At 44.2% G+C, this 27,116-nt stretch overlaps 1 protein-coding gene across 1 annotated transcript in view; it reads right to left on the bottom strand.

Annotated features, from left to right (window-relative positions):
* DUSP3 (dual specificity phosphatase 3) overlaps positions 1-5,466 on the bottom strand; it is a 110,822-nt gene extending 105,356 nt beyond the window's left edge. The window contains exon 1 of the mRNA XM_069751858.1: positions 5,251-5,466. Coding sequence (XP_069607959.1) covers positions 5,251-5,372 — 122 coding nt within the window. The 5' untranslated portion in view covers positions 5,373-5,466. The remainder of the gene's footprint in view (positions 1-5,250) is intronic.
* Between the last annotated feature and the right edge of the window lie 21,650 nt (positions 5,467-27,116).

Here is a 27,116-nt window from a genome sequence, read left to right as displayed (position 1 = left end):
CAAGGAACTTATCTAGATGTGCTGTGAGAACTTTGAACCCCTAAGTGTTTCACTACAGTTTATAACGCAGAGCCGTGAAAATAAAAATTCTTTTTTTTTTTTCACAAAAATGATTTTTTAGCCCCCAGCTTTGTATTTTTACAAGGGTAACAGAATAAATTGGACCCCAAAAGTTGTTGTCCAATTTGTCCTGAGTACGCTGATACCCAATATGTGGGGGGGAACCACTGTTTGGGCGCATGGCAGAGCTCGGAAGGGAAGGAGCGCCATTTGGAATGCAGACTTAGATGGATTGGTCTGCAGGCGTCACGTTGCATTTGCAGAGCCCCTGATGTACCCAAACAGTAGAAACCCTCCACAAGTGACCTCATATTGGAAACTAGACCTCCCACGGAACTTATCTAGATGTGTTGTGAAAACTTTGAACCCCCAAGTGTTTCACTACAGTTTACAACGCAGAGCCGTGAAAATAAAAAATCCTTTTTTTTTCCCACAAAAATGATTTTTAGCCCCCCAAATTTTTATTTTCCCAAGGATAACAAGAGAACTTGGACCCAAAAAGTTGTTGTCCAATTTGTCTCGAGTACGATGATACCCCATATGTTGGGGTAAACCCCTGTTGGGGCGCACGGGAGAGCTCGGAAGTGAAGGAGCACTGTTTTACTTATTCAATGCAGAATTGGCTGGAATTGAGATCGGACGCCATGTCACGTTTGGAGAGCCCCTGATGTGCCTGAACAGTGGAAACTCCCCAATTATAACTGAAACCCTAATCCAAACGCACCCCTAATCCCAACTGTAACCCTAACCACACACGCACCCCTAACCCTAATCCCAACTGTAACCCTAACCACACACCTAACCCCGACACACCCCTAATTCTAATCCCAACCCTAATCCCAACCGTAAATGTAATCCAAACCCTAACCCTAGCCCTAACCCTAGCTCTAACCCTAATGGGAAAATGGAAATAAATACATTTTTTTAAATTTTATTATTTTTCCCTAAGGCTAGGTTCACATTGCGTTAGGGAAATCCGTTTAGCGCTAGCGGATTGCGCTAACGCAATGTCTTTTTAGGTGTCGTGTTTAGTGGTCGCGTTAACGTCCCCGCTCTGGAAGATCGGGGATCGGACCTCGGGCGCGCCGCGGACGCTGCAAGCAGCGTCCAAGGTGCGCCACAAAAGAACGGCACCTTGCTAGCGCGAGCCGAAAATGGCACGCTCTAGCGATGCGCTACACCCGAAAATCACATTGCTGTCAATGGGTGTGCTAACGGACCCGTTGCACGGCGTTAATTGTGACATTTTCGCCGTGCAACGCTGTCCGTTAGCGTAAACCCATTAACGCAATGTGAACCTAGCCTAACTAAGGGGGTGATGAAGGGGGTTTGATTTACTTTTATAGCGTTTTTAATATCGGATTTTTATGATTGGCAGCCGTCACACACTAAAATACGCTTTTTTTATAGCAAAAAAGTTTTTGCGTCTCCACATTTTGAGACCTATAATTTTTCCATATTTTGGTCCACAGAGTCATGTGAGGTCTTGTTTTTTGCGGGACGAGTTGACGTTTTTATCGGTTACATTTTCGGACACGTGACAGTTTTTGATCGCTTTTTATTCCGATTTTTTGTGAGGCAGAATGACCAAAAACCAGCTATTCATGAATTTCTTTTGGGGGAGGCGTTTATACCGTTCCGCGTTTGGTAAAATTGATGAAGCAGTTTTATTCTTCGGGTCAGTACGATTACAGCGATACCTCATTTATATCATTTTTTTTATGTTTTGGCGCTTTTATACGATAAAAGCTATTTTATAGAAAAAATAATTATTTTGGCATCGCTTTATTCTGAGGACTATAACTTTTTTATTTTTTTGGTTATGATGCTATATGGCGGCTCGTTTTTTGCGGGACAAGATGACGCTTTCAGCGGTACCATGGTTATTTATATCCGTCTTTTTGATCGTGTGTTATTCCACTTTTTGTTCAGCGTTATGATAATAAAGCGTTGTTTTTTGGCTCGTTTTTTTTTTTTTTTTTTTTCTTACGGTGTTCACTGAAGGGGTTAACTAGTGGGCCAGTTTTATAGGTCGGGTCGTTACGGACGCGGCGATACTAAATATGTGTACTTTTATTGTTTTTTTGGGTTTTTTTTAGATAAAGAAATGTATTTATGGGAATAATATTTTTTTTTTTTCTTCTTTATTTAGGAATTTTTTTTTTTTTTTTTTACACGTGTGGAAATTTTTTTTTTTTTACTTTTTCACTTTGTCCCAGGGGGGGACATCACAGATCACCGATCTGACAGTGTGCACAGCACTCTGTCAGATCGGTGATCTTACATACAGCCGGGCAGGATTAGAGCTGCAGCTGCAGCCTGATCCTGACCCGGAAGTGCTCCCTGCAGGACCCGGATGCAGCCCCGCGGCCATTTTGGATCCGGGGACTGCAGGGAGAAGACGCTCGGTACACGGGGAGTACATCACCGTGTACCGATCGTCTCAGGGAAGCACGCAGGGAGCCCCCTCCCTGCGCGATGCTTCCCTGCACTGCCGCCACACCGCGATCATCTTTGATCGCGGTGTGCCGGGGGTTAATGTGCCGGGAGCGGTCCGTGACCGCTCCTGGCACATAGTGCCGGATGTCAGCTGCGATAGGCAGCTGACACCCGGCCGCGATCGGCCGCGCTCCCCCCGTGAGCGCGGCCGATCGCATATGACGTACTATCCCGTCACTGGGAATTAAGTCCCAGGTCACCTGGACGGGATAGTACGTCATATGGGATTAAGGGGTTAAAAAAAAAAGTCTTATTCTGTAGAATAAGGTTTTGGCAAAAAAAACACTACAGAAAAATGACACCTGTGTTTTTGGTGTGTTTTTTCAGCACCCATTCCAGTCAATGGGTGAAAAACACTGAAAGAAGAGACAAGCTCTGTTGTGCAAAAAAAACCATGCAAAGCCCAAAATACTTATGACAAAAAATACAAGGTGTGTGCATGAGATTTCTGTAGTCTCATATGTTTTGCTGGTACTGTAAAAAGCAGCTGAAAATTAGCATAAAAAAAAACTCAGCAAAAACACCCTGTGTGAACTTTAGCCTCACATGGAGAGAGCGGATCCCAATGCTGAGTCTCCCGACCGGAGCTAGCTGCTTCACGTGTGATAATAAAGCAGTTCGCTCAGGCAGGGAAACCGTGCTTTCAGGCTGAGTCTCCAGATGTGAGGCCACGCCGTGTTTCGCAGAAGTGTTAATCCGGCCTTACTCAGTTTGTTAGACTAGACCTGCGTGTGCACTGAGGTAGGGATGGATTCAGAACATGACAGAGAAGAGCGGCGCCACATGACTGCTTTGACTATTAGGCCATAGTCATACGTTCAGTACTTGGTCAGTATTTTACCTCAGTATTTCTCAGCCAAAACCAGGAATGGGTGATAAATACAGAAGTGGTGACGTGGTTCTATTATACTTTCCCTCTGACTTTTGGCTTACAAATACGGAGGTAAAAAACTCACCGAACACTCATGTACATGTGGCCTTATTTTTTTTGTGCATTTTTAGTGTTTAGTTTTCCTTTAGGCCACATTCACACGTTCACTATTTTACCTCAGTATCTGTAAGACAAAGTCAGGAGTGGGTGATAAATACAGAAGTGGTGACGTGTTTCTATTATACTTGTCCTCTTCTTCCTCTCCTGGTTTTGACTTAGACTGCCGTCACACTATCAGTATTTGGTCAGTATTTTACATCAGTATTTGTAGCCAAAACCAGGAGTGGAACAATCAGAGGAAAAGTATAATAGAAACATATGCACCACTTCTGTATTTATCACCCACTCCTGGTTTTGGCTTACAAATACTGATGTAAAATACTGACCAAATACTGCTAGTGTGATGGCAGCCTAATAAATAGTGAGGTAAAATACTGACCAAATACTGACTCTGTGAACGTGGGCTAATGGAGTCTGTGGGGTTTTCATCATGCTGTCCATCATCTTATGGGTGGAATCTGTCTTCCTGGTTTGTAAAATATTCAATATTCTGGCTTTCTTTAAATATTAAAGGATTCTGCATGATGGGCCATTAATTATTTATCATTTTTATTATTATGCATTGTTTATATAGCACTATCATATTCCGCAGCGCTTTACAGACCTTATCATCACTGTCCCCAATGGGGCTCACAGTCTAATTTCCTATCAGTCTTTTTAGTGTGGGAGGAAACCGGAGTACCCGGAGGAAACCCACACAAACACAGGGAGAACATACAAACTCCTTGCAGATGTTGTTCTTGGTGGGAGTTGAACGCAGGACTCTAGCGCTGCAAGGAACAGTGCTAACCACTGAGCCGCCGTGCCGCCCAATGAGTTGTGGGGGTTCAATATCTGGGATGAACAGAGTTATGGGGTCTCAGTGCTCCCATTGGACGAGCTGCAGAGCTGTCAGCACAGGAAGCCACCGTGCCCAGGTAAACAACGGAGAAATGGCGGCTTCAGTGGGAGCGCGGCCTGACAAAAAAAGTCACACAGCAGCGCCTTTCCTCAGGATAGCCCAGCCATATTCCCCAGGTCCCCTTCTTTGATCCTTCTGTCCGACATCAGAGACGGGGTCCGCACTTTAGGCCATAACCACACAGTTACCAAGGCAACCACGTGACTTACAAAAGTTTCTCCTGCACAGTTTCCATTGTGATCAATGGGAACTATAAGTAACAGACTTCTGCAGTGGCACTGTTGCCATGACAACGTGCCTCGTATGTCTCCTGCTGTCACTCACTCCAAACTTTGGACGCACTATACAAAAAAAAAAAACATGAAATTATGCTGATGTAGGAGAACACGGTCAGTGGTGTTTTACATGTGGGATCCCGCCATAAAGCTACTTTACAACAGAAAACAAACGTGGACATGTGTGTACAAGGACCTACAGCAATCACCTCCCCCATAGACCATCTAGTGTAGGCCAAGAGAAAAAGGGCAGCTTACCCTTAGGAACCAATCAGCTTCGTGCTTTCAATTTCTAATACAGGTTACAAAATAGAAGCGATGATTTCATTGGTTAATTGGAAAGCTCCGCCCAAATGTTGTAACTAACACCCGAGTTCTATATACAGCCATATACACACACGCCACATATAACGCCCCACACCGCAGCCTGCACACCACGTACACGTATATACGGGCTGCAGCAGCAGGTGCCATGCACAACACTCGGCGCCCAGACACTCCCGCTCCGGGCAGCAGTAACTCACGCGTTGCCCACGTAGATCCGGGGGAAGACCTCGTTGAAATGCTGGGAGGGGAGGCTGTAGAAGCCGCCATCGTTAGCCAGGAGCTCATTGAGAGCTTGCACCGAGATCTCATAGTCCGACATACCCGCGGCCTGTGACCCGCCCTAAGCACGACACCCGAGCCGGGCGGCCTGCTGCCTGTGACCCGCCCTCCTCGTCCTCGCCGGTGGTAGGCGGACTCCCGGGATGGCAGCTGATGCCAGCGCGGTGTGCGCCCGCCGTCATGTGTCTGCCGTGCATCCGCACAGTGACCTCTGCTGCCCTCTGCATCCGGCCACAAGGTCACCGGGGGCTGCCAAGGGGCCCCTCACCGGGCACGGTGGGCTGGGGCAGCGCCTGCCGGTACTGTGACACATTGGTGGACCCCAAAAGCATATTAGGCTACGTTCACACTTACGTCGTGTGACGTCCATCGCAATGTGTCGTTTTGGGGAAAAAACGGATCCTGCAAATGTTCCCGCAGGATGCGTTTTTTGCCCATAGACTTACATATATGGCTATACGTCGCGTCCGTCGTGTTTTGGCGGACCGTCGGCACGAAAAAGCGTTCAAGGGAACGTTTTTTCGTACGTCGGGTGCACCATTTCCTACCGCGCATGCGTGGCCGGAACTCCGCCCCCTCCTCCCCGGGACTTTAGAATGGGCAGCGGATGTGTTGAAAAACTGCATCCGCTGCCCATGTTGAGCCAAATTTTCACAACGTGCATCAGTACGTCGCGCTGACGGACCCATACCGACGCAAGAGTGAAAGAAGCCTTAGGGTCTGCTCACACCTTCTGTAAGGTGGGGGTAACAGCGGTGCCATGGGTGCGATCACCTCCACTGGTGGTACCTGATAGACCCCCACCAAGACTGGGACAAGGTATTTTGGTGCGCTAGGCAGATAAAGCTGACAGCCCCTACCCCGATGAATCCTCAGCACCAAGGTAGAGGAATTGGTCAGAGACCAAGGTCAAGGGACCCCTAAAGTACCCCCCCACACACACCTTTATCCACCCAGAAAGTAGTAAACGTGATGTACTCCCCTAGGAGGTTTCATTGTTTGTGGACCATTTACACATTACAAAGGATAAATAGTGATATTCACCCCTGACATGTTATATTTTTTTTGTTGTCAGACACAAAGATTGCGGTGGGGTGAGCGTATTTCAGATCTACCCACTGTTATCCTTGGAGCAAACAGCGTTCTGCTGCCCCCTTTCGTCCGGGCAGTTGCATAAATAACCAACGATTAGCGGAGGATGCCGCTGGGTGGTTCCACTAATTGGCCGGTTATCAGGAAACTAACAGTGAGCATGTGGCATATACACCTCTGATTCCAACGCATGGGATATATGTATATACCCCCAATACAGTCACTGCGAACTCCAGGATGAACCAAGAAACATTATTGGCTGCCACCACCAGTCGTTTTACAGGCTAACTGGACGCCTGATTTCTGGTAGCTTATATGGCTTTGGGGCGCGGATAACAGAACAAAAGGAACAGTACTATTAAATTTTACATTTAACCCCTTTCTATTATGTGTCGTAATAACATGTCCCTGTGCCCTGGGGATTATTGACCAGGGACGGATTATTACGTCATCGCGATTGCCCGTGCACATGGGTTGTGCGCTGGCGATCGCCACCAGGTGTCAGCTGATTCTGAGAGCTGACGCTAAGTGCCATTAGCGGTCATGCACCGTTTCTGGTACTTTAACCCCCTAAATGCTGCGGGAGGACAGCTCCTCTGCCCTTGGATCGTAAACCCAGTGACGTGACGCTGAGTCCTAATCGTTGCCATTGTGATTCAATGATGTCATGACGACATCCGGGTAACCAGAGCTAGGAAAGTTGCTTGACCATGCGCTGTGCATCATCATTAACTTTCTCTGTAAGTGCAGAGCTGAGTTTGTACAGCATGGGGTTGCTGCTGCATCCCCATGCTGTACAAGCTATTGGCCTGTGAAAAATGATTGTCCCATAGTGAGACAAAGTAAAAAAGTTAAAAAAAAGTTTTTAAATAATTGTAAAAATATTTAAAAAGAAGTAAAATAATAAAAAATCTAAAGATATTGTACCGATAAATATTTGTATGAAAATAATATAAACAATAAAAGTACACATATTTGGTATCGCCGCTTCTGCAACAAGCCGACCTATAAAACTGTCACACTAGTTAACCCCTTTATTGAACACCATAAAAAAGAAAACAAGGCAAAAAACAACGCTTTATCATCATACCGCCAAACAAAAAGAGGAATAAAACGCAATCAAAATGAAGAATATAAATAAGCTTGGTAGAGCTGAAAATGTCATCTTGTCCCTCAAAAATCGAGCCGCCATACAGATCCATCAGCGGGAAAATAAAAAAGTTATAGCTGTCAGAATAAAGGGTTGCAAAAATAATTATTCTTTCTATAAAATAGTTTTTATTGTGTAAAAGTGGCAAAACATAAAAAACTATATAAATGTGGTATCGCTGTAATCGTATTGACTCGAATAATAAAACTGCTTTATCAATTTTACCACACACGGAACGGCATAAACCCTCCCAAACAAAATTCCTGAATTGCTGTGTTTTGTTTATTCTGCCTCCCAAACATAAGAATAGAAAGCGATCAAAAAATATTGTGTTCCCGAAAATGGTACCAATAAAAACATCAACTTGTCCTGCAAAAAACAAGCCCTCACATGACTCTGTCGGCCAAAATATGGAAAACATAGCTCTCAAAATATGGTGATGGCAAAACTATTTGTTGCAATAAAAAGCGTCTTTTAGTGTGTGACAGCTGCCAAACCCGATATAAAGATAAAGAATAAAGTCGCCTAGTCACTTATACCGTACAAGGAGCAGCGTAAAAAATAAAACCAATTTTTCACATGCTGTTGATTTTTTCATTCTGCCTCCCAAAGATTGCAGTAAGGCTCGGTGCACATTTATCTCGCGCACTGTGCGGTGCTTGCATCGGGGTTTCAGTGTAAATCTCTGAAATACGTGATTCAGACGGAACCTCTGGCGGAAGATTCCCTATAATGAGGCAGATGGAGAAACTGGGGGCGCCATAGGACCTGTGATCCGGCAGTGTCTGTCCTTTTAGGATTGCATAAAAGTGCCATCGGCCACAGTTAAGTGCACTTCTGAAAAGAAGGACACCCCTGAACAGAGGCAGACGGAGTCCAGAATAACTCTGCTGACTCATTATAGTGAATGTATCCCTTGGGGGTTTCATCTGTTATGTCACTCAGATTTAGATGGAAACCCCTAAGTAAGTGGTCAGAGTAGAGCACTGGATAAATAAATGTGATCCCCAACATTATGTAAAACGTTACCAATAAAAGCTTCAACTCAGTCCACAAAAAAGCAAGTCCCCACTCAGGTCCGTTATCTGTCAATGGAAATATAAGGGGCTTCCACGTTACTGATAGTACAAAGGCTCTGGAAAAGTGAAATGGTTCCTCACCCAACAAAAGAAATTCAGTAAATTCTGCACTCTCAAATCCAAATGCCCCCCTCCCTTCTGAGTCCCGCAGTGTGAATAAACCACATACATTGTGTGCAGAATTATTAGGCAAGTTGTATTTTGATCACATGATACTTTTTATACATGTTGTCCTATTCCAAGCTGTTCAGGCTTGAGAGCCAACTACCAAGTAAGTAAATCAGGTAATGTGCATCTCTGTAATGAGGGGTGTTGTCTAATGACATCAAAACCCTATATAAGGTGTGCTTAATTATTAGGCAACTTCCTTTCCTTTGGCAAAATGGGTCAGAAGAGAGATTTGACGGGCTCTGAAAAGTCCAAAATTGTGAGATGTCTTGCAGAGGGATGCAGCAGTCTTGAAGTTGCCAAACCTTTGAAGCGTGATCACCGAACAATCAAGCATTTCATGGCAAATAGCCAACAGGGTCGCAAGAAGCGTGTTGGGCAAAAAAGGCGCAAAATAACTGCCCATGAATTGAGGAAAATCAAGCGTGAAGCTGCCAATATGCCATTTGCCACCAGTTTTGCTATATTTCAGAGCTGCGACGTTACTGAAGTAACAAAGCACAAAGTGGGCGATACTCAGGGACATGGCCAAGGTAAGGAAGGCTGAAAAACGACCACCTTTGAACAAGAAACATAAGATAAAATGTCAAGACTGGGCCAAGAAATATCTTAAGACTGACTTCTCAAAAGTTTTATGGACTGATGAAATGAGAGTGACTCTTGATGGGCCAGATGGATGGGCCAGAGGCTGGATCAGTAAAGGGCAGAGAGCTCCACTCCGACTCAGAAGCCAGCAAGGTGGAGGTGGGGTACTGGTATGGGCTGGTATCATCAAAGATGAACTTGTGGGACCTTTTCAGGTTGAGGATGGAGTGAAGCCCAACTCCCAAACCTACTGCCAGTTTCTGGAAGACAACTTCTTCAAGCAGTGGTACAGGAAGAAGTCGGTATCGTTCAAGAAAAACATGATTTTCATGCAGGACAATGCTCCATCACATGCCTCCAACTACTCCAAAGCGTGGCTGGCCAGTAAAGGTCTCAAAGAAGAAAAAATAATGACATGGCCCCCTTGTTCACCTGATCTCAACCCCATAGAGAACCTGCTGTCCCTCATAAAATGTGAGATCTACAGGGAGGGAAAACAGTACACCTCTCGGAACAGTGTCAAAATTTGCCAAATTTACATATTTTTAGCAAATAAACACAAGAAATTTAGAAAAAATGTTACCATTATAAAGTACAATATGTTATGAAAAAACAATCAGTGGGATCCGTTGAAGCGTTCCAGAGTTACAACCACATAAATTGACTGTGGTCAGATTTCAAATTAATGCCTGGTCGTTAACCTACAAAGTGGCCTGGTCCTTAAGGGGTTAAATACGGACCTCATACAGATTGTACACTGATGCCATCCGTGTGCTGTACATGTTTTTCACTGACTCATAGTCTTGTATTGGCCCTATTCAACCATGCTGCTAGAAAAAAAATAGACACTTACCTGTGAATAACACCATAGACTATAATGGTTTAGTGTTGTATACATGAAAAAAACTGTTACGACATGCACGTGCCTAAGGCCTCATTTAGACACCCGGTTGTGCGGTTTGTGTAACTTTGTGGAGACATGTCAAATTTTGATCCAAGGGCCAGATCGAAATCGGCAAGTCAAGTGTATGGATCCGTGAAAAAATCAGATTGCACGTTGATGCCATTCAGTCAAATTTTCACAGACTGTCACATAAGAGAAGGTGGAGAAACTTCTTTATTCTCTCTGTATGAGAAAAACTGATGACTATCAGACCAAACTCTAAACAAAATAATCAGTCCGTTTATCTCATAAGTTAGAACATAAGACATCTGAATGAGGCCTATGACTGCGGCCACACAGCGTCTTCATCCTCGACACCTGCTGCGCGACAAAGATTCCCTCAGTGCTGCTGCTACATCACAGAGCAATACAAGTGGGGGTGGCATTGCGACCCTGATGGTACAGCAATAATGTGCATTGCATTGCGATGTGGCAGGTCTCGTGGACAAAGTCGCTTTGAAGCTGTAGCCTAACTTTCAATCCTCTGACATCTTCCCTCAGGCACTTGAGAAAATGTCTTGAATTAAAGGGGACATCCTAATGAAAGCATTATGGATTTTTAATAGGATGCCTTGTGCATTCATAGATCTACTTCATGGCAGGAAATGAATACTACTTTCCTGACATTGGTGGTCCCAGCAGTCAGACCCCTGCTCATTGGATTTTTATGACTTCTCAAATCAGTATGCAAATTTATGAGGGGAAGGGAGAATATCTGGTGATAACAAAAAGTAGCCTTAATATCCATCTCTTCTGTTCTCTAGTAGGGTGGTTTCACACTTGCGTTTTTGTCTGCAGCGTTTTTTTTCCCTATATTTAACATTGAAAACGCATGCGTTTTTGTTTGTACGCGTTTGGTCGCGTTTTGCAACGCATGCGTTTTTTTACTGCATGCGTTCATTTTCAGAAATGCAACTTGTAGTATTTTTGAGAGGCGTTTTTTGGACCAAAAAACGCATGCGTTTTCATGCGTTTTTTTGGGGTCAAAAAATACATTGGAGTCAATGGGGACGCATGCGTTTTTTGCGTTAAGCCTAAGGGATCATAAACCTAACCCTAGGGGATCCTAACCCTACCCCTAACCCTAAGGGATCCTAACCATAACCCTACCCCTAACCCTAATCCCTTTAGGGTTAGGGGTAGGGTTAGGGGTAGAGTTAGGGTTAGGATCCCTTAGGGTTAGAGGTAGGGTTAGGATCCCTTTAGGGTTAGCGGTAGGGTTAGGGTTAGGATCCCTTTAGGGTTAGGGTTATGATCCTTACCCCTAACCCTACCCCTAACCCTAACTATTTCTGTTTATAGTGGGTTTTTTACTTTATTTTGATGATTGGCAGGTGTCACACATTTCTCAGCAGGTGTTTAAAAAACGCAAACGCATGAAAAAACGCATGTAAACGCGTCAAAACGCCGCGTTTTTTTCACCACATGCAAAAACGCATGCGTCAAAAAAACGCAGCGTTTGCACGCGTTTACATGCGTTTTTTCACCATGCGTTTTTTACCGCAAAAACGCACCCAAAAAAACGCAAATGTGAAACCAGCCTTACTAGGGTGGCCACATTGTGGTAAAAGAACCCATTATATGCAATGCGTTTTTCCAGTCTTCTTAGCCCCATACCATCGCTGCCATGAGGCACAAATCCTACTACTTTTTAAATGGTAGATAGAAATAGCTACCTGGCGAACTACATTATAGGTGCTATGTTGCCCCAGTGTGGGGTCACGCTGTTGTGGGTACTATTATTTTATACTGTTCAAGGGTATTCGCATTAGTGGCTCGAGACATTTGGGCTAAGAATACTGGGCTGCCATGAGGTGTTTGGCAGCATTGCCAGAATAATCTGCAAAATGCTTCAATAATGTAGGGTGTTGCATGGCAAGTTATTGACTCTTCAGGGAGGAGGAGAACTTGAACTCTATCATCACCTATTGGAAGTAGCAATCCTAAAAGTTAATATCGTCCCTTTAATGAGCTTTCCCACATGACTTAAGGCCCCGTCACACATAGCGAGATCGCTAGCGAGATCGCTGCTGAGTCACAAGTTTTGTGACGCAACAGCGATCTCAGTAGCGATCTCGCTATGTGTGACACGTACCAGCGATCAGGCCCCTGCTGTGAGATCGCTGGTCGTGTCGGAATGGCCTGGGCCATTTTTTGATCGTTGAGGTCCCGCTGACATCGCTGAATCGGCGTGTGTGACGCCGATTCAGCGATGTCTTCGCTGGTAACCAGGGTAAACATCGGGTAACTAAGCGCAGGGCCGCGCTTAGTAACCCGATGTTTACCCTGGTTACCATCGTTAAAGTAAAAAAAAACAAACGCTACATACTTACCTACCGCTGTCTGTCCCCGGCGCTCTGCTTCTCTGGTCTGGCTGTGAGCGCCGGGCAGCCGGAAAGCAGAGCGGTGACGTCACCGCTCTGCTTTCCGGCCGCTGTGCTCACAGCCAGTACAGGAGGAGTGCAGAGCACAGCGCTGGAGGACAGACGGCTGTAGGTAAGTATGTAGCGTTTGTTTTTTTTACTTTAACGATGGTAACCAGGGTAAACATCGGGTTACTAAGCGCGGCCCTGCGCTTAGTTACCCGATGTTTACCCTGGTTACCGGGGACCTCGGGATCGTTGGTCGCTGGAGAGCTGTCTGTGTGACAGCTCTCCAGCGATCAAACAGCGACGCTGCAGCGATCCGGATCGTTGTCGGTATCGCTGCAGCGTCGCTATGTGTGACGGGGCCTTTACTCTGCAAATTGAGATTCTGGTTTGGCTTTAATCCTACATCATGTGGCAAGGCTTGTTAAAGGGTCAATATTGGCTTTTAAGATTGCAACGTACAATAGGTGGCTCTTCTTCTCTGAATACTCAATTTGCATATTTAATTTCCCAGAGGAGCCTAAAAGTTTCGTTACACTGGAATGTCAGGCATGTCATTCTCCACAAGGAGAAACGTTACACCTTTGGCAACTAATAGTAACGGTGGCTTCTAAAATCAGTTAGATGATCATCCTAAGTTATGTTCTTTGCTCTATAGAACAGGTGCGTAAGCACTATTTAAAAACATGTACTCCTTGTTTAAGGGGTTGTAATTTTTTCACTCCATATCCTGAGTATCGATCAGTATTGATCAACACTCAGAACAAGAATTTTATGTGCTTTTTAATATTCTGTGATGGACACTCCTGTAGACCAAAATAGAAAAACATATGTAAGAACAGTTACATGGAACGTGCCACAAGATTCATGTTGCCCCAACCACAGACAGCATGTGAATCATAGTCTGCCTTCTGCATTCTGAACCTCTATGTTTTACTCTATAATGCTGCGGTGTTACAGCAGGGTTTATGCTTATTTTGCTTCTTGCAGGTTTTTTATGCTTTGTGGCCAAAGTGAACATGCGTTTATGTGCTGCATGTATACCAACTTAAACCAAGCTCAACTTTTGAATTTTTTCTTTGTATTTTTGCATTCTGTACAAGCTGAGGTGTGGCCTCCCTCCCTTGAGCTGGAAACTACTTTTTAGGCAACGTTCACATTAGCGTTTCCCGACGCTGCGTCGGGAAACGCTGCGGCAACGCATGCGTCATGCGCCCCTATATTTAACATGGGGGGCGCATGGACATACGTTGTGCTGCATTGTGCGACGCATGCGTTTTTTTGGCCGCAAGCGTTGGGCGCAGAAAATGCAACAAGTTGCATTTTTCTTGCGTCCAAATTTCGGCAAAAAAGGACGCATGCGTCGCAAAACGCAGCGTTTTTGCGTGCGTTTTGGTGCGTTTTTATTTGCGTTGTGCGTTGCGTCGCCGACGCAGCGGCGCACAACGCAAATCTGAACGTAGCCTAAGACCTTCCCTAGACTGATGTCCACAGGTTGGAATCCAGTCCTTTTGTCTGCCCTTATTCACACACTGAGGTCAACGCTGACACATGGTAAGGTTTTTAATATTAGACAGCGTAGGACCATACCGATCAAGGTCAACTTGTCAACACTGAGATGGCTTTTATACTATTTTTGAGAAAAAGCAGTATTACTAAGAATTCTGTGTTATTTAAATGCATTTTATTTATTTATTTAGTTACAGCAGGGTTTATGCTTATTTTGCTTCTTGTAGGTTTTTATGCTTTGTTGCCAAAGTGAACATGTGTTTATATTCTGCATGTATACCAACTTAAACCACCTCAATTTTTGTGTTTTTTCTTTGTATTTTAGCATGTGAATCATAGTCTGCCTTCTGCATTCTGAACCTCTATGTTTTACTCTATAATGCTGTGGAGTTCCTGAAAAAAATGTAAGTGAAAGCCTATCCAGAGACATAGGGACTAGTCCGAGGGGTCCCCGCCAGCTTCTTCTCACCTGCTCAGGTAGATTGATATGTCTTTCCCTAAACATATACTGTATATGGTGAGACCTGTCAGTCTAGCTGAATGGGCAGGGAGAAGCCGACATATACCTGCCTCTTGGACTAGTCGCATTGTCCCTTGCTTTGTAGATATTTCGAAAGCAGGAGATACTCTGTTATTCACAAGCTGCCTGTGGTTCGGGCTACATGAATCAGCTGATAGGTCACCTTTAACCTCTTCCTGAGGTAGTATAAACCAGTACAACCTATCTTGGGTATGGGCTCATTCTGGAGCATGCTCAGTAGCTCAATAGCTCCATACTGTGCTTTACAGTCGTCACCTGCCTCTGACAGCAGTGACAAATGCCGCTGCCATTCACTAACAATGGCATTTAAAAGGTGCTGTCAGACTTTGGGCGCCCATTACCCACAATCTACCAGCTACACATTCTTGAAGTGCCAGTGGTATGCCACACCAGCCAGGGGTTAGCCATCTTTGTACTCCCATGAGGCTTGGCTTCATAATAGACTGTTCTTTTCCCCATGTACTCTAGAATTGCATTTTACAGTACAAGTATTCAAACAATCACAAGTTCAAGTCCTTTAGGGGGGACTAAAAATAATGTCAAAGTAAAACCATGTTTTGTTATAAAAAAAAATCTAAGAAATAAAGTCAAATCTACGAATATATAAAATAACTTAAATCTTATGGTAAAGTACGAAAAGAAAAAAATCAAAAAGACAAATTTACAATTTTTCAAGTTATGGCTCTTGAAAGAAGGGGAAGAAAAAAAGAAAGAAAGTGACTTAGTCATGAAATGTTATGATCAGTGAAATAGCTGGTCATTCTAGTTATTAATATTGCTATATTATGCTTTGTGTATTTCTTAGTTGCAGTGAGTGCACTCGCTATTATGCTTAGTGACGACTCTTATGCATTACATTTGTAAGTGATGCAGGCATTGGACTTTGCATGGGTTTTTCAGTCCTTTTTTTCCATAAATCATCCTAACATGGCTGAAAAATAATAAAACTGCAGAGTGACCTGTTGATCTCCCTCTAGTTTGAGAACGGAGTCGGGTGTGCCTTTTTCAATGAAATCATTTGTATGGGAGTACCGAAAACTGCAGAGCTTGCTTGCTTGTTATTTTTCTGAACTACCATATAACTGAATGGAGAGAGCTGCACATGCCCGACCACTCCTCCGTTCCCTAGCAGAGCACAACTGGACCCTTTTCTTGGGGAAGGGGGGGTGTCACAGCCTTTAAATTTGCTAAAAATGTTAAGCTTGGAGATAACTCTTTAACTTTGCCATGTCTGTGTCTGTCACTGCGACATGTTAGTGTGAAAGTTGTTTGGGGTCAAGAGCTGTACGCAAAAACTGATCAGCTTATGGTCTTTGTAAAGGAAGAAATCAGATTATTATAATAATGGTGGAAATAAAAAATTAGACCTATCTTTATGTTAGGTGTACTGGCCCTTTAACAGATTTTTACGCACATTCCCCAAACGTTAACAAAGGTTGTTCATATGGCCTTTGTGCCTTTATCATTACATGTAAGGCGTGGAAATCCTTTATGATATTTTATACCTTGTGATCGCATTTCTCATGTCTCCACGCGGACGTAGCTGGGTCAGGCTGATTCAACTGTGGATTTCTGACAAGTGTGATATTTACAGTGGGGCAAAAAAGTATTTAGTCAGTCAGCAATAGTGCAAGTTCCACCACTTAAAAAGATGAGAGGCGTCTGTAATTTACATCATAGGTAGACCTCAACTATGGGAGACAAACTGAGGAAAAAAAATCCAGAAAATCACATTGTCTGTTTTTTTAACATTTTATCTGCATATTATGGTGGAAAATAAGTATTTGGTCAGAAACAAAATTTCATCTCAATACTTTGTAATATATCCTTTGTTGGCAATGACAGAGGTCAAACGTTTTCTGTAAGTCTTCACAAGGTTGCCACACACTGTTGTTGATATGTTGGCCCATTCCTCCATGCAGATCTCCTCTAGAGCAGTGATGTTTTTGGCTTTTCGCTTGACAACACGGACTTTCAACTCCCTCCAAAGGTTTTCTATAGGGTTGAGATCTGGAGACTGGCTAGGCCACTCCAGGATCTTGAAATGCTTCTTACGAAGTCACTCCTTCGTTGCCCTGGCGGTGTGCTTTGGATCATTGTCATGTTGAAAGACCCAGCCACGTTTCATATTCAATGCCCTTGCTGATGGAAGGAGGTTTGCACTCAAAATCTCACGATACATGGCCCCATTCATTCTTTCATGTACCCGGATCAGTCGTCCTGGCCCCTTTGCAGAGAAACAGTCCCAAAGTATGATGTTTCCACCACCATGCTTTACAGTAGGTATGGTGTTTGATGGATGCAACTCAGTATTCTTTTTCCTCCAAACACGACAAGTTGTGTTTCTACCAAACAGTTCCAGTTTGGTTTCATCAGACCATAGGACATTCTCCCAAAACTCCTCTGGATCATCCAAATGCTCTCTAGCAAACTTCAGACGGGCCCGGACATGTACTGGCTTAAGCAGTGGGACACGTCTGGCACTGCAGGATCTGAGTCCATGGTGGCGTAGTGTGTTACTTATGGTAGGCCTTGTTACATTGGTCCCAGCTCTCTGCAGTTCATTCACTAGGTCCCCCCGCGTGGTTCTGGGATTTTTGCTCACCGTTCTTGTGATCATTCTGACCCCACGGGGTGGGATTTTGCGTGGAGCCCCAGATCGAGGGAGATTATCAGTGGTCTTGTATGTCTTCCATTTTCTAATTATTGCTCCCACTGTTGATTTCTTCACTCCAAGCTGGTTGGCTATTGCAGATTCAGTCTTCCCAGCCTGGTGCAGGGCTACAATTTTGTTTCTGGTGTCCTTTGACAGCTCTTTGGTCTTCACCATAGTGGAGTTTGGAGTCAGACTGTTTGAGGGTGTGCACAAGTGTCTTTTTATACTGATAACAAGTTTAAACAGGTGCCATTACTACAGGTAATGAGTGGAGGAAAGAGGAGACTCTTAAAGAAGAAGTTACAGGTCTGTGAGAGCCAGAAATCTTGATTGTTTGTTTCTGACCAAATACTTATTTTCCACCATAAAATGCAAAAAAAATGATAAAAAAACAGACAATGTGATTTTCTGGATTTTTTTTTCTCAGTTTGTCTCCCATAGTTGAGGTCTACCTATGATGTAAATTACAGACGCCTCACATCTTTTTAAGTGGTGGAACTTGCACTATTGCTGACTGACTAAATACTTTTTTGCCCCACTGTATCTATCCTGCAGTCATACATGCTCAACCAATAAGGAGGAAAAAAACTGGGCCAGTTATGTGATGTTATTCCATCTTATGTACTGTGCACACAGCCCACCCATTCTCCCTGGCATTCATCCCTAGTCACAATGCAAGTATCTGTAAAATGTTGTATGAAAGTAGATTCATGTGCCACCAATCACAGCAGACCCTGCCTGATATTTATGGCCATGTCTGCTGGCTTGTAAAGCAAGGTAACATATTATTGCCTTATTTAAAGCAAACCTGTCACTAGCAGGTCCACTATTAATACAGGCAGTTACGATATGCCCTTAATTAGCAAGAAAGAGCAACAATGGGGTCACCATACACATTAGCAGTTGTTCATTATTCACGGAAAAAACATACACCTGTTACAGTCTATGGAGCTGTTCACTAGTGATGAGCAAATATACTCGTTACTCGAGATTTCTCGAGCACGCTCAGGGGTCATCCGAGTATTTGTTAGTGCTCGGAGATTTAGTTTTCTTTGCCCCAGCTGGATGATATACAGCTACTAGCCTGCTTGATTACATGTGGGGATTCCTTAGCAACCAGGCAACCCCCACATGTACTTATGCTGCCTAACAGATGTAAATCATTCAGCTGCAGCGATGAAAACTAAATCTCCGAGCACTAAAAAATACTCGGAGGTCCCCCGAGCGTGCTCGAGAAATCTCGAGTAGCGAGTATATTCGCTCATCACTACTATTCACATGTCCATGTCTTTTTTGTGGGCCGTGTCTCTGCAAAAGAAAAATTCACACAGACGTGTTTGATTTTAATCTGAGTTAAAAAGCAAAATCACCTAAACAAGCCTCGGGGTCTGTCAACAAACACCTCACACATTACTGTTCACGAGCTGCCCGTTTTCTGATATTGTAATGGTAGAAACATTTTTCTTTTCCTATCACAAAATCACTGATGGTCAAATGTGAAACACTGACCAAACACTGATGAAAATCTGATCCAAAACACTGTTGAAAATTCAACCATTTTTGCATACAAGAAAAATCACTAATGTCTGAATGGAACCTTAGACTAACATTGTCCAAACCTACATGTAGAGAAAAATTAAACACTTTTCCAGAGAGGGGACATGTCACCATCACATTGAACATATGGGATTAATTATAACTGGGGGACTGAGAGAGATGACACTCCAACCTCCACTGAAGTAGGGACCTTCAGCAGTGACCATATATCATTATATAACGGTTATGGTTTGGAAGATATAGGCAGTCTCTGTTGAAAGGGCTTGTCTGAGACACTTTGGAGTTAGTGGTCAATGATGAATATTGGAGTTTGCATCAATTCGATATTTATGGGAGATATGTTTGTGGTGCCGTAGAGAAGAGGCTAACATAACGCATTCACTAACATCATAATAAGGCCATTATAACCCATCCAACTTAACCCCTTTACCCCCAAAGGTGGTTTGCACGTTATGGACCGGGCCAATTTTTACAATTCTGACCACTGTCCCTTTATGAGGTTATAACTCTGGAACGCTTCAACGGATCCCGGTGATTCTGACACTGTTTTCTCGTGACATATTGTACTTCATGATAGTGGTAAAATTTCTTTGATATTACCTGCGTTTATTTGTAAAAAAAAAAATGGAGATTTGGCAAAAATGTAGAAAATTTTGCAATTTTCCAACTTTGAATTTTTATGCAATTAAGTCACAGAGATATGTCACACAAAATACTTAATAAGTAACATTTCCCACATGTCTACTTTACTTCAGCACAATTTTGGAACCCAAATTTTTTTTTGTTAGGGAGTTATAAGGGTTAAAAGTTGACCAGCAATTTCTCATTTTTACAACACCATTTTTTTTTAGGGACCACATCTCATTTGAAGTCATTTTGAGGGGAAAGTAGACCCCGTAAGGAACTTATCTAGATGTGTGGTGAGCACTTTGACCCACCAAGGGTTTCACAGAAGTTTATAATGCAGAGCCGTAAAAATAAAACAAAAATTTTATCCCACAAAAATTATTTTTTAGCCCCCAGTTTTATATTTTTCCGAGGTTAACAGGAGAAATTGGACCCCAAAAGTTGTTGTCCAATTTGTCCTGAGTGCGCTGATACCCCATATGTGGGGGGGAACCACCGTTTGGGTGCATGGGAGGGCTCGGAAGGGAAGGAGCGCCATTTGGAATGCAGACTTAGATGGAATGGTCTGCAGGCATCACATTGCGTTTGCAGAGCCCCTAATGTACCTAAACAGTAGAAACCCCCCACAAGTGACCCCATATTGGAAACTAGACCCCCAAGGAACTTATCTAGATGTGTTGTGAGAACTTTGAATCCCCAAGTGTTTCACTACAGTTTATTACGCAGAGCCGTGAAAATAAAAAATCCTTTTTTTTCCCAACAAAAATTATGTTTTAGCCCCCAGTTTTGTATTTTCCCAAGGGTAACAGGAGAAATTGGACCCTAAAAGTTGTTGTCCAATTTGTCCTGAGTACGCTGATACCCCATATGTTGGGGTAAACCCCTGTTTGGGCACACGGGAGAGCTCGGAAGGGAAGGAGCACTGTTTTACTTTTTCAACGCAGAATTGACTGGAATTGAGATCGGACGTCATGTCACGTTTGGAGAGCCACTGATGTGTCTAAACAGTGGAAACCCCCCAATTATAACTGAAACCCTAATCCAAACACACTCCTAACGCTAATCCCAACGGTAACCCTAACCACACCTCTAACCCAGACACACCCCTAACCCTAATCCCAACCCTATTCCCAACCGTAAATGTAATCCAAACCCTAACCCTAACTTTAGCCCCAATCCTAACTGTAGCCTTAACCCTAGCCCCAACCCTAACCCTAGCCCCAACGCTAGCCCCAGCCCTAACCCTAACCCTAGCCCCAACCCTAGCCCTAACCTTAGCCCTAACCCTAATGGGAAAATGGAAATAAATACATTTTTTTAATTTTTCCCTAACTAAGGGGGTGATGAAGGGGGGTTTGATTTACTTTTATAGCGTTTTTTTAGCGGATTTTTATGATTAGCAGCCGTCACACACTAAAAGACGCTTTTTATTGCAAAAAATATTTTTTGCGTTACCACATTTTGAGAGCTATAATTTTTCCATATTTTGGTCCACAGAGTCATGTGAGGTCTTGTTTTTTGCGGGACGAGTTGACGTTTTTATTGGTAACATTTTCGGGCACATGACTTTTTTGATCGCTTTTTATTCCGATTTTTGTGAGGCAGAATGACCAAAAAACAGCTATTCATGAATTTCTTTTGGGGGAGGCGTTTATACCGTTCCGCATTTGGTAAAATGGATAAAGCAATTTTATTCTTCGGGTCAGTACGATTACAGCGATACCTCATTTATATCATTTTTTTATGTTGTGGCGCTTTTAAAAGATAAAAACTATTTTATAGAAAAAATAATTATTTTTGCATCGCTTTATTCTGCGGACTATAACTTTTTTATTTTTTCGCTAATGATGCTGTATGGTGGCTCGTTTTTTGCAGGACAAGATGATGCTTTCAGTGGTAACATGATTATTTATATCTGTCTTTTTGATCGCGTGTTATTCCACTTTTTGTTCGGCAGTATGATAATAAAGCGTTGTTTTTTGCCTCGTTTTTTTTTTTTCTTACGGTGTTTACTGAAGGGGTTAACTAGTGGGACAGTTTTATAGGTTGGGTCGTTACGGACGCGGCGATACTAAATATGTGTACTTTTATTGTTTGTTTTTTTATTTAGATAAAGAAATGTATTTATGGGAATAATATTTTTTTTTTCATTATTTAGGATTTTTTTTTTTTTTTTTTTTTACACTTTTGCAAAAAAATTTTTTTAACTTTTTTACTTTGTCCCAGGGGGGACATCACAGATCGGTGATCTGACAGTTTGCACAGCACTCTGTCAGATCACCGATCTGACTTACAACCCTGCCAGCCATCGCGGAGCGGGTGCGCCATAATGCTTCCCCTAGGGTGCCTACCCCCGCAGATAGGCAGCCATTCAGCATAGATGTTTCAGTAGGGCTGACTATTCTCCCCACTTTAGTTTGTTCACGGTGTGTTGTTTTTCGTTTTTTTGGGTGAGCCATTGGTTGTTGGCTTTTTAGAGATATATTTAATAAAATTTGTGATTTTTAAGGGTAATTCATGATTACATATATACAATTACTACCCGGTTATATTTACTTTAAACAGACATGGTGGCAGGATGAAATATATGGGGGCAGTATTGGAGATATGGGGGCAGGATTGGAGACGTCATTGTCATTAGCCTGCGAGTGCGCACTTTCAGGGAACATCACTCGCCGCAGGTTTTTTTAAGTATTTTTTATATTTTTATCGAAAGCGGCAAGCCGGCAGGATGGAGACAAGTGTCCATCCTGCCAGGGGCAGAATAGAGACGAGGCAGAATGGAAACAGAGGGCATGATTGGAGACACAGGGGGCATGATTGGAGACACCAAAAGCATGATTGAAGACACAGGGGGCAGGATTGGAGACACAGGGGGCAGAATGGAGACACAGGGGGCAGGATGAAAGATATGGGGGCATAATTGGAGGCACAGGGGGCAGAATGGAGACACAGGGAGCATGATTGGAGACACAGGGGGAAGAATGGAGACACGGGGCAGGACTGAAGACACGGGCAGGATTAGAGACACGGGCAGGATTGGAGACACAGGGGGCATGACTGGAGACACAGGAGGCAGGATTGGAGACACGTGGGCAGGTTGAAATATATAGGGGCATGATTGGAGACATGGGGTAGGATTGGAGACACAGTAGGTATGATTGGAGACACTGAGGGCATCATTGGAGACACAGGGGGCATGATTGGAGACACGGGGCATGATTGGAGACACAGGGGGCAGGATTGGAGATATGGGGGCTGGATTGGAGACATGGGGGCAGGATTGGAGACATGGTGGCAGGATTGGAGACATGGTGGCAAGATTGGAGACATGGTGGCAGGATTGGAGACATGGTGGCAGGATTGGAGACATGGTGGCAGGATGAAAGATATGGGGACAGGATTGGAGACATGGTGGCAGGATGAAAGATATGGGGGCAGGATTGGAGACTTGGAAGGATTGGAGACACAGGGGCAGGATGGGAGACATGGTGACAGGATTGGAGACATGAGGCAGGATTGGAGACATGGTGGCTGGATGAAAGATATGGGGGCAGGATTGGAGACACAGGGAGCATGATTGGAGACATGGTGCGCGATGGAGACATATGGAACAGGATGGAGACAGATGGGCAGGATGAAGAAAGATGTGGCAGGATCATGGGGCAGGATGGACACAGGTGGTGCAGGTTCATGGGACAGGATCATGGGATAGATGGGGCAGGATCATGGGACAGATGGGGCAGGATCATGGGAAAGATGGGTCAGGATAAGGGGACAGATGGGGCAGGATCATGGAACAGTTGTAGCAGGATCATGGGACAGATGGGGCAGGATTGGGAGATCATATCGACAGAATAGATACTCATGAGGGCAGGATGGGAGAACATATGGCTGGAGCCAGGAATGAGATACAAGGGGGCCAGAATGGGGGATATTATTACCATAGGGGCTAATTAAGGGATATTTTTACTGAAGTGATGTACTTATTTTCTTTTTTGAGAATACTGTTTTAAATGGGGGGTCAGTCCTGTTACTGTGCACAGTGATACTATGCTGCCTTTTTTTCTTCATTTGTTGTGTAGAAGTTGGGATAAAAATAAGTAATGTGTTCTGCAAGCTGTGCTCTAGATAACTGTGTTATTTCCTGCAGAGACGAGCCCTGGCTGGAAGAAGTGACGTCATTCTGTGCTGGATGAAGATGAAAGACTTCACCTAGAGACTTTACTGGTGAGTCAGTGTGTTACCTATGCACTGATACTATACACTGTATTTTATATGCAGGGGTCCTGTGTACAATGTCACTAGTGATCACTATATTACCTTTACACTGACACTGCATACTAAGTACAGATCTCCTGTGTACAATGACACATATGGTGATATTAGTATTGTGTTTTTTTTTATTACTGATCAGTATTGTACTGTTCAGACACTATGTGAAGGTAATATGTTGTCCGGCCATGGTGTCGTGGTATTTGTTCCTTGTATGTGGTATTATTGGTCACCATGTGGTGGTAATATGTGGTCTGGTCATGGTGTGGCGGTATTTGTCCCTTGTATGTGATATTATTCGGTCACTGTGGTTTTAATATGTGGTCTGGACATGGTATGGCGGTATTTGTTCTTTGTATGTGGTATTATAGGTCACTATGTGGTGATAATATGGTGTCTGGTCATGGTACGGTGGGATTTGTCCCTTGTGTGTAATATTATTGGCTTTGGAGCCCGGCCTAAAGAGTCTACCGTGTTGTGGTGGCGGCTTAAAAAATCTTTTGGCCAAAACAAAGGCTGCTGGTTATATGTGTGATCTGGTGATGGGATGTTATGATCTGGTGGTTTAGGAACAACATGAGACAAGCTCTGAAGGAAGTGGTAACTGTACTGACCGCAAATCCTGAACCTAGCAGCGCAACTAAAAATAGCCGTGGGGGGTACCTGACGCTCCCTAGACCCCTCGGCACAGCCTAAGATCTAACTTCCCCTAAAGATGGAAACAGGAAACCTATCTTGCCTCAGAGAAAATCCCCAAAGGAAAGATAGCCCCCCACAAATATTGCCGGTGAGAGGAGGGGAAAATAACATACGCAGAAATGAAATCAGATTTTAGCATAGGAGGCCAGTCTAGCTTGATAGATAGGACAGGAAAGGATACTGTGCGGTCAGTATAAAAACTACAAAACAATCCACACAGAGTTTACAAAATCTCCACACCTGACTAAAGGTGTGGAGGGTAAATCTGCTTCCCAGAGCTTCCAGCTAACAGAAAAAATCCATACTGACAAGCTGGACAAATATAGAATGCACAGAACAATAAGTCCGCAACATGTGGACTGAAATGAGCAAAGCCAGAACTTATCTTTGCAGAACTGGTTAGGAAACCAGGAGAATCCAAGCAGAGATGTGAATCCAGCCAGGAACATTGACAAGTGGCACAGGCTGAAGAAAGAGCCAGACTTAAATAGCGGACAATAAGTGGAGGCAGCTGATGACAGCTAACTCCAAGGAGCAGCCATACCACTATAAACCACAAGAGGGAGCACAAGAGCAGAACTCACAAAAATGCCACTTACAACCTCCGGAGGGAGCCCAAGAGCGGAATTCACAACATGGGAACTGTTAATGTGTGATTGGTGAGAAGTGGAGTTTTTCCAAGAAAGAGCGGTAGGGCTGTGGACAGTTTGAGGGGTGGAGGCAGAGCTGGGATGGAGCCTGGGCGGAGTCTCAAGGGGGCCCTGAAAATTTTGGCAGTATGGGACCCCGAAATTCCTAGTGGCAGCCCTGCTCCCCAGGACACAAACTTTCATATCCGTGTTCGCAGGCTGTTTCTCTATCAGTAAGCCACAGCCCACATTATTATAGATAGGAGATTTTGGATGGCCTCACTCTGGGATTCTGGGAGGCTTCTGACCCTTGGCCTGGTGTTTTTTACCCTGTTGTGCTTTATGCCTGTGCTACGTTACGTCTGTCTGATTCTGATTTGGTTATGTCCCTGTTACAAGTTTTGCCTGCCCTTTTTGTACAGTGCTGCCCTCTCTGTGTATGACCCCTTGGCTACTTCCTGACTAACCTCTGCCAGCTTCTCTTGTACTGCGCTGCCCTCTCTGTGTATGACCCCTTGGCAACGTCCTGACTATCCGTTCTGTCTAACCCCTTGGTAAATTAGTCCCGTAGATACCTTTCTAGGAGTTTTCCTTCAGCTCCTAGCTCTCTGGAGCTTAGGCCACTCCCCCAGCAGTCACATGCTTCAGGTCCTGTTTGTCTGAAGCACACATCTTCACCGCTGCTGCCCCGCTCCACAGGTATCTTTGGGCACAGTTTGTTTTACTCAGGACACGCGCACTGGTTCAGTGAGCAAGTGCAGTGCGGTGTTCCTGACATTATAAGCAACCGGGAATGGCCCCACAATGAGGCTTTAAGAAGCCTCCCAGAATCCCAGAGTGAGGCCATCCAGCCTAATCCCAGAAACTCAGCAGACTATGACAGATAACCACACCATGACACAAGAAAAAGAATGCCCATATACGTACGGAACACCCAAACAAGTTAAACACTCAATTTATTGTAGAAAAAAATCATGACACTACAAGCACAACAATTTAAAAACATTTAAAACAGTTCTGAAAAACCACAAAGGACATGCCCAGTAATATGGATCATGGACACCCCGTGACTACCTAAAATATGCTCGATAACCACACCAAGTCACCAAGACACAAGTCCGGACCCACCAAGCATCTCCGATCAGCCACACTCTTATATTTGGACCCCATCTTCCTCAAATTATGAAGAACCCCTTGCCACACAGATGTAATTGATGATGAAAGCCATTCTTCAGGTATTTTTGAAGAACAATTCCTATTAATAGAGCAGAACTGAGAATGAAACCCGTTTGCCCTTAACGATGATTTACCACAAATTCAGCTAGAGGTAAGTAGGTTACCCAATCCTCCTGATTCTCAGAGACAAAACACCTAAGTTAAGTCTCAAGATTATGGTTAACACGTTCAGTCTGCTCATTGACTGGTGGGCATGAGCTTGGGGGTTTGTGGCCCCACTGAGCCACAAACCAGACTACCCTGGAAGGGGCGTGACTATGACAGGTGCCTGGGTTTTCACTGGAGCCTCTGATGGTGAGGTCAGGCTTGTGCAGCAGGCAGCTGCCAGGTGCTACTCCAGGGTGGTGTCTGGCTGTGGCTGCTGATCCCACTTGGAGAACAGGAACAGTAGGATAGGTGCGGGCATCAGGCAGGACTGGCAGAAGAGCATAGCTGAAACTCAGACAAGTAGGCTGGCACGGCTGAGACACAGGGCTGGCAGAGACATGGCAGAGAACACAGGGCTGGCAGGCACGGCAGAGAACACAGGGCTGGCAGGCACAGCAGAGAACACAGGGCTGGCAGGCACGGCAGAGAACACAGGGCTGGCAGGCACGGCAGAGAACACAGGGCTGGCAGGCACACAGGACTGGTTGGTGTGGTGTATGAAGGAACAGGTTGGGACCTGTT

This window comes from Ranitomeya imitator, chromosome 2 (genome assembly GCF_032444005.1).
Source record: "Ranitomeya imitator isolate aRanImi1 chromosome 2, aRanImi1.pri, whole genome shotgun sequence".
In the NCBI taxonomy this organism is placed as follows: domain Eukaryota; kingdom Metazoa; phylum Chordata; class Amphibia; order Anura; family Dendrobatidae; genus Ranitomeya; species Ranitomeya imitator.
This window is presented reverse-complemented; position numbering and strand designations above follow the sequence as displayed.